Below are 8,297 nucleotides of genomic sequence, written 5' to 3'. Positions count from 1 at the left end.
TTTTTGGTTGAGGGGGAGAAATACCAGCGGGAATGGAAAAGGGGGAAGGGATTAGGGATTTTTGACATTGGGGATTTTGGGTTTGGGGTAGGAGAACCCGAGTGAAAAGGGGGGGGGGTGGGGTGTGTTTTTTGGAATTTTTTTTATTTTTATTACAAATGAATATTTAAATAATAAAATGTTTTTTTTTTCGCAATGGAAGAATTGTTAAAAAAACTATTTTTTATTAAAATAAATTTTTTTTATAGTTGATGAATTTTATTTTTTTTTACATTTAGTAAGGTTGAAAATTTATTTGTTTCATATTTATTTTAATGAATAAAATTTTTTTTTTTTTATTTGGTAGAAGTAGGGATAATATTTTCCATTAAAATAAAGTTAATTTTTTGTGGTCAATGATTTTTTTGTGACTCATTTTTTTTTTTATACTAAAAATCAAGAACTAATTTTTTGTGGTAGAGGATAGAAATGGCAGTAGTGGTGAAAGTGGTGGATAAGAGGTGATAGTGGTGGTGGTAGTGATGGTGAATGAGATAAGTGGTGAAGTTGTGGTAGTGGTAGAGGAGATAGAATAGCGGTGGTAGATGAGAGGTAATGGTAGTAGTAGTGGTGGTAGTGGAGTGGTAGCGATGATGGTAGTAATGATAGTTGTAGAGATAGAGTGACAACAGTGGTAGTAGTGGAATGGCATTTGCAGTAGTGGTGAATATGGTAGAGAAGATGGGTGGTGAGAGAGAGATAAGTGAGAGACAGATAGAGAAGAGAGATAAAAAGAGAGAGAGAGAGAAAAAAACAGACAGAGACAAAGTGATGAGCGAGAGAGAGACAAAGTGGTCGCTAAAAGTGCATTTTCTTATAGTGGATCGATAAATCGAAAGGGAGCTCAGTAAATAGAGAAGACGGGAGTGAGAGAGTGAGCAACGCAAACAGAGAAAAAGATAGAGAGTAAGAGACAAAAAAAGAGATAGAGAGAGAAGAGAGATGAACGAGAGAGATAGAGAGAAGAGAGATGAACGAAAGAGACAGAGAGAGAAAAGAGATGAGAGAAGAGATAGATAAATAGAGAATATGAGAAGGAGAGAGTGAGCAAGGCGAACATAATAAGGGTGAAATAGACAAATAGACAAGCATACAGAGAGAGAGATGAGTGATGAGTGAGAGAGAGTGAGAGTGAGAGAGAGACAAAGAGAAAGAGATAGACAGAAAAAGAGACAGAGAGAGAAAGAGAGAGAGAGAGAGAGAGAGAGAGAGATAGAAGGAAAGATAGAAAATGAGAGAGAAACAAGAGATGAGCGAAAGATAGACAAAAAGAGAGAGAAATAAGGCGAAAAGAGATGAGCGAGAGAGAGACACAAAAAAAGAGAGAGACATAGAGAGAAGAGAGACAGATAGACAAACAGACAGAGAGAGAACAGTGATGAGTGAGAGAGAGAAAGAGAAGAGAGAAATGAAGATAAAAAAATGGATGAAAAGATATAGACAAAAAAGAGATAAATGAGAAAGAGACAGAGAGAGATAAGCGAGAGAGATAAAGAGAAGAGAGATGAGTGAGAGAGGCAGAGAGAGAAGACAGATGAGAGAGATAGAGAGAAGAGATATGAGCGAGAGAAAGAGAGAAAGAGAGAGACAGAGACAGAGACAGACAGATAGACAAACAGAGAAGAGTGATGAGTTAGAGAGAGAGAGAGACAAAGAGAGAAAAAGATAGAGAGTGAGAGACAGAAAAAGAGACAGAGAGATAAAAGAGATGAACGAGAGAGATAGAGAGATAGAGAGATGAACGAAAGAGACAGAGACAGAAAAGAGATGAGAGAAAAGATAGATAAATCGAGGAGAAGCTCAATAAATAGAGAATATGAGACGGAGAGAGTGAGCAAGACGAATATAATGAGGGAGAAATACACAAATAGACAAGCATACAGAGAGAGAGATGAGTGATGAGTGAGAGAGAGTGAGAGTGAGAGAGATAAACAGAAAAAGAGACAGAGAGAGAGAGAGAGAGAGAAAATGAGAGATAGAAAAAGAGAGAGAAACAAGAGATGAGCGAAAGATAGACAAAAAGAGAGAAATAGAGCGAAAAGAGATGAGCGAGAGAGGGACACAAAAAAAGAGAGATGGGCGAGAGAGATAGAGAGAGAGAGAAAAAAAAATAAATGAGAGAGATAGAGAGAAGAAAGATGAGCGAGAGAGATAAAGAGAGAAGACATAAGAGATAGAGAGAAGAAAGATATGCGAGAGACACAGAGAGAAAATGAGAGAGATACACAGACAGACAGAGAAAGAAGAGTGATGAGTGAAAGAGATAAAGAGAACAGAGAGAGATAAATACAGAGAGACAGGAAGATGAAAAAATGAATGAAAAGAGATGTTATATTAAAAGAGTAAGACGACATCGTTTTTTTTATTTTTTTTGTGACAGAAAAATACCATTGAATTTATTCAAACTATTTTGTGACTGTATATATATGAAGCTGTCTCAAAACCACAATCACTATGTTAGGTTAGAGTTTTTCAAAAACTCTTTTGAGAAAATTATACTTTCTTGTTTTCCGTGTTATATTATTTTTACTGAATTTTTTTAATATTTAATTTTTTAAATTTTTAGACACACCTAACATAAATACACCTAAAAAGTAAAAAAATCTTTTAAAAATTCACTAAATACCAAAAATACAAAAGAAATACAATAATTCAATACATTTTTTTTTATATTTGTATGTATTTATTAATTTTTAAAAATATTTTTTCATAATTTTTTTTTTTAGATACATTTAAGTAAAGTGCATCTAAAAAAAATATTTAAAAATTTAAAAATATTCACTTAAAAAAAAAAAACCACAAAAGTGACTTTTTGCGACGGTACAAAATACCGTCTCAAAAAATCAGAGTATTTGCGACGGTAACAAATACCGTCTCAAAAAACAGAGTATTTGCGACGGTAGAAAAATACCGTCTCAAAAAAGAAGAGTACTTGCGACGGCAGAAAATACCGTCGCAAATACTCTCTTTTTTTGCGACGGTATTTTTCTACCGTCGCAAATACTCTGTTTTTTGAGACGGCATTTTTTACCGTCGCAAATACTCTGTTTTTTGCGACGGTATTTTTCAACCGTCGCAAATACTCTGTTTTTTGAGACGGTATTTTTCTACCGTCGCAAATACTCTGTTTTTTGAGACGGCATTTTTTACCGTCGCAAAAAGTCACTTTTTGCGACGGCAAGTGTACCGTCGCAAATAGTTCCGTCTTTTAAGCCCCATTTTCTTGTAGTGTAAGGTAGATATTGCTATATCTAATCATGCTATGTAAGAGAAAATCTTGCGCACATAGAAAGGTCAACTTGATTTGGGAATCGCAGAAGTTGTAACAAGTGACAGTGTAATTGGTAATAGGATCAATGAAGCAACTGCCTCCTCTTGAGCAATTTTCACATGGAATTTTGGCCCACGAAAGCTCAAATCCAGAGGCTAACTGTGCGTGGAATTCCATGAAGTTACTGGAAAAGTAATAATTTGCTGCTGCTGCTGCTGTTGTTGGAGGTAAAGGCGACCACAAGGTAGCTGCAACTATCTCATCTATTCTGCACAGATCAGCCACATCTGATGCTCTCAAGTTTCCAAACAGAAAGTAAGAGTAGTAATGGGTATGCAAAGAAGACTTATTAATACAACTAGTATAAGTAGTACTACTAGTGTTCATGTATAGTGGAGAATTCACTGGATTTTCACATTCCACCAGCACTGCTACAGCTTCAAGACAGGGAAACTCCCATTGGAACTCATCTGGATTATATGAACCATATGAATTATAATCATCATAAGAAAAAGCAGGACCAGTAAAGTTTTCAAAGGATAAACAATAAAGAGGGAGGGAGGAGCAACTTCCATTTTGAATGCCCATATCCACGACTCGGATTGTGTAGTTGTTGTAGTTGATTGTCTGCACATAGTAGTATTTAGGACCACCCGCAGATGATAAGTCAAGCAGTGGACGATTGTTGTGGCAGGCCAGTTCATATCTCTTGTTTCCGCAATTTTCTGGGTCATCTTCATATTGAAATGGGTATATGATGTTTTGAATGTTCCCACAACAAGAAGAATCACAGTTCCTATCACTTGTTCTTAAAGCATCACAGTTCACTAAAAACAGGACAAACAGAAGAATGAAGAAAAGAAGCCTAGACATGGATGGATGATGGAAGGGAAGAGAAGGGAAGGGAAATCATATCAGAGTGAGTCTGTTTGCAGTTGCCCAAATCCCCTTGTTGTGGCTAGTAATTTCAAGGCTTGTGTTATAATATTATATTAAAGGGCTAAGGAAAAATATCAAAAAAATAAAAAATAAATAAAAAAATAAAAAAAATTGTAAACTGGATTGTAAGGATTAGTTTAGTTTTCTCAATGGGTCCTAATCAAACCGTTTAAATATATATATTTTGTTAATAATACCCCCAACTACTTGATTAATACCCCCACCACATATACACAAGTTATTAATAACTTTCTGCAACTTATGTTACCTAAAAAAGTATCCAAATTTAAGAAAAGTAGACTTAGGCTTGTAATTAGTGGTAAAATTACTTCTATATAATTATTTAACAAAAATGTCTAAGACCCCCTTTTTTTCCCACCCCCTTTGACTCCCTCTCTCTCTCATTGGTTGGATTTTCTTTTCTTTTTTTTTGTTTCCCTTGTCCTCCAATCACCACCTGCCACATGTGTGTGGGGTGGTGGGGGTGGTGATTGGAGGGGGTCTCCATCACTCTTCATTATTTAAATAATTTTTGTTTGAAAACTAACGGCATATTGTTTGACATTTGAGCAAGTTGTAATCAATATTTTGTGAGAATCGTGGCTTTAATCCAAATCGAACCGCGTTTTATTGATTCGGTTTGATTTGGTTTTAAAATTTTTATAATTTGGTTTGGTTCTAAATTTCAGAGAGTTGAATCGTAAGTAGTGGTTTGGTTCTTGATTTGTTCCTAAATTGAACCGAACCAAATCAAACCATATACTCACATCACCTCTATTATATTATCACTGGAATGTGATTTGGCCAACTATTTCGTTGCTCGAAATTAAAATAGTCACATAGAAAATGATACCAGCCTAGTAAATGCAACGAAGTGGGTTAAACTTCAAACTATGGCAGTTTTGTTTTGATTTTGTCACACACTGCTTGAAGATAGAGACAGAATGAGGAATTTGACATGAAGATAGAGACAAGGCTGGCGATAGGATTTTTGAGATCGAAGGCGGAGTCTTAAAATTGGGGCCCTTCATGTATAAGTAAAAAAAAAATCATTTATGTAAATCAAGTTTGTACTCAAATCTATAATCAAATTAAATTGGGAAAAAATAAAGAGTTAAACATGCTCTAAAAACCTTAAATTTAGATTGTGAAATTAAATTAGTTGATTTGGACATATATTTTTAAACCTATTAACACCATAAGAGTTTTTCAGGAGTCCTTAAAATTTATCGAAATTTGGGGGCCCAAGGCGGCTGCCTGGCTTGCCTTTGGCCAGGGCCGGCTCTGCAAAGAGGATGTTGACTTGAAGAAAGTGACAAATGAGTATGAGGATGAGGAGGCATTGAATTTTAATCCAGCAGTTCCTATTATCTTGCGGAAAGTTATATACAGTAACATCAATAGATTCCCCTCTATATGGTTCTCCTGATTTAGATACTAATGAACTTCGAATGAGTTGGTCCAAGCCCATATGTGGGAGGTGTGAAGAAATAGGCAAGTGTTGTAGATTGAGGAGGAGGAATAACAGCAACAACAGCAGCAGGAAACATGATGAAATTGAATGCTTTGACAATAACATACATAACCCACCACCAATTACTACTGGTATTTCAAGTACTCCTTCCTCTATTAGTTTTCCCTTGTGTTTTACTTTCAGTTAGGAGTCACTTAAGCCTACAAATTAATCGTGATTTTCAGCTGTCATGAGACTCATTGGAGTATCTATCAGATATCTCTACAAATTATGATCCTTGTTGACAACTGAAAGAGAGCTTACATATATCTTGAAAACTTTTAGGAAATAAATTATAGATAAGAAACATTATATATTTTTATGAATGACAAACATTCTGGTCATGTCTATCTTTTACAGTTGAAACAAAAATCCTAGTGCTTAAAGGTGAATTATCTGTCTACCCTCCCGTGATTTTTTTTTTTTTTTTTTTCTTCTTTTTCTGGAGAAGGAATTTTCACTCCTAATTTTTGTTGGTTAAAATTGCAGGTGTGATACCACCCGGCTTGATTCTTCTTCTTGTAGTCATGGTCACAATATATTTTGTCCACAGATCAAATAAATTAAAGAAAGAGGATCAAGTAAAAATTGAAAGATTTTTGGAGGATTACATAACTCTCAAACCTACTAGATACACTTATGCCGAGATTAAGAAAATTACTAACAATTTTAAGGAAAAACTAGGCCAAGGAGGTTTTGGAACAGTGTACAAGGGAAAACTTTCCAATGACATCCACATTGCAGCCAAGATCCTCAACGATGTCAGGGGGAATGGGGACGACTTCATCAACGAAGTGGGAACATTAGGCAGAATCCACCACATCAATGTGGTTCGCCTGGTTGGATACTGTGCTGATGGATTTAAAAGAGCTCTCGTTTATGAGTACTTGCCAAATGATTCGTTAGAGAAGTTTATATCATCTAATCAGGAAAAATGTTCATTTGGTTTGGAGAAGCTACAAGGTATTGCTCTTGGCATAGCCAAAGGTATTGAATATCTTCATCAAGGGTGTGATCAAAGAATCCTTCATTTCAATATTAAACCTCATAACATCTTGTTGGACCACAACTTCAATCCCAAGATCTCTGATTTTGGTCTAGCCAAGTTGTGTTCGAAAGAACAAAGTGCCATATCCATGACTGCTGCTAGGGGCACCATAGGCTATATTGCACCTGAAGTGTTCTCTAGGAACTTTGGGAACGTGTCATACAAGTCAGATGTCTATGGTTGGAGGGAGGAAGAATACCCATGTTACAACACAGAACATAAGCGAAGTTTACTTCCCTGAATGGATCTATAACCGTTTAAATCATGAAGAAGAACAAGGGATTGTGATTGAGGAAGATGGAGATACTAAGATTGTGAAGAAACTAATAATTGTGGGACTTTGGTGCATTCAGTGGTACCCAGGAGACCGGCCTTCAATGAAAGTTGTGGTTCAAATGTTGGAAGGAGATGATGGAGACACTCTGACTATGCCACCCAATCCATTTACCACCACAAATCAAATGACTGCTAGGGATCGAAAGTCTTTTGACAGCAAGTTAGAAGTCATTTCTGAATCTGAAACTGAAACTGAATCTGAGTGAGAGAATCAAATTAGTGTTGTTTGTGTTGGACTTTTTATCGGTTTGTATATCTGGTAGAAATCTTGTTTCTATCAATCAGAATAGGAACAATTGTGTGAAAATAATACATCTGGTGTATAGGCTTTGAAATGTTTTGTTTTCATTTGCTATTATTGTACTATGCATTGGAAAGCAACAAAATATACATATCTAATCAGTGTTATTAGTTAGAAAGGCCTTGGCAGCAGAAGGCTCTTGGCAAGGACTTGTCCCACAAATGAATTACGACATTCTTAACAGCACCCAAGAAAGTTGATATTGTAACTAAAACATTCACTCCAGCAGTGTTGTATTTGTTGTCTTAAAATATTGTAGTCCTATTTCCTATGCCAAATTTGACACACCATATAGCACAATGCTATTTTATACTACACCTTTGACTATATGATTGTTTTAAAAAAATAAAATTACAACTATATCAATATAATTGGAGTTTAATTTATCACTAATTTATTACTGTTTCATTATTAATCAAATAAATTAAGCAATTGAAATCTTCACCTATCGATTGAATCCTCACCAAGATTCTTTTTCACCGATTTATCTAGATTCCAATCAAGATCCAATTGATTGTGGAGTTGATTCTGCAAGAACTCAAAGGCTTAATGGAAGAGAGGTGAAAAAGGAATTGCATAGAAAGAACAAAATAGCAGAAGATTCGAGTTTTCGCTTTGTGGGGTAATAATATTCTCAACAAACTCTGATTTTGATAGAAATCATACCTTATTTTTATTTCTATTTTATAATTTTAAATGATTATGTCTTGTGTTTTATTTTGTTTAACAATTTTTATTTATTTTGTAACTTTGACTTAAGTTTGTGATTGATAGGTAGTGGGAAAAAACACGCGCGCACACACAAATTTACATTGTTGAAGTATCTGTGCTATTTTAGCACAGTAAATAC

At 35.2% G+C, this 8,297-nt stretch overlaps 1 protein-coding gene and 1 pseudogene across 2 annotated transcripts; one reads left to right on the top strand and one right to left on the bottom strand.

Annotated features, from left to right (window-relative positions):
* Nucleotides 1-3,247: 3,247 nt before the first annotated feature.
* Nucleotides 3,248-4,452, bottom strand: LOC114265568 (uncharacterized). Its single transcript, XM_082885518.1, has one exon. It carries the CDS (start codon nt 4,181-4,183, stop codon nt 3,248-3,250), a length of 936 nt encoding a protein of 311 aa, XP_082741644.1. The 5' UTR covers nt 4,184-4,452.
* Nucleotides 4,453-5,619: 1,167 nt separating this feature from the next.
* Nucleotides 5,620-7,668, top strand: LOC114297511 (rust resistance kinase Lr10 pseudogene; annotated as a pseudogene). The gene is made up of 2 exons (XR_014337168.1): nt 5,620-6,149; nt 6,252-7,668. The product of XR_014337168.1 is annotated as a rust resistance kinase Lr10 pseudogene (transcript).
* The last annotated feature ends 629 nt before the right edge of the window (nt 7,669-8,297 follow it).

Source organism: Camellia sinensis, chromosome 8, assembly GCF_055761805.1.
Source record: "Camellia sinensis isolate YWXY chromosome 8, ASM5576180v1, whole genome shotgun sequence".
In the NCBI taxonomy this organism is placed as follows: domain Eukaryota; kingdom Viridiplantae; phylum Streptophyta; class Magnoliopsida; order Ericales; family Theaceae; genus Camellia; species Camellia sinensis.
This window is presented reverse-complemented; position numbering and strand designations above follow the sequence as displayed.

Excerpts from the sequence above, each read along its gene's own strand:
- LOC114265568 (XM_082885518.1), bottom strand. The coding sequence starts at position 4,183 with ATGTCTAGGCTTCTTTTCTTCATTCTTCTGTTTGTCCTGTTTTTAGTG.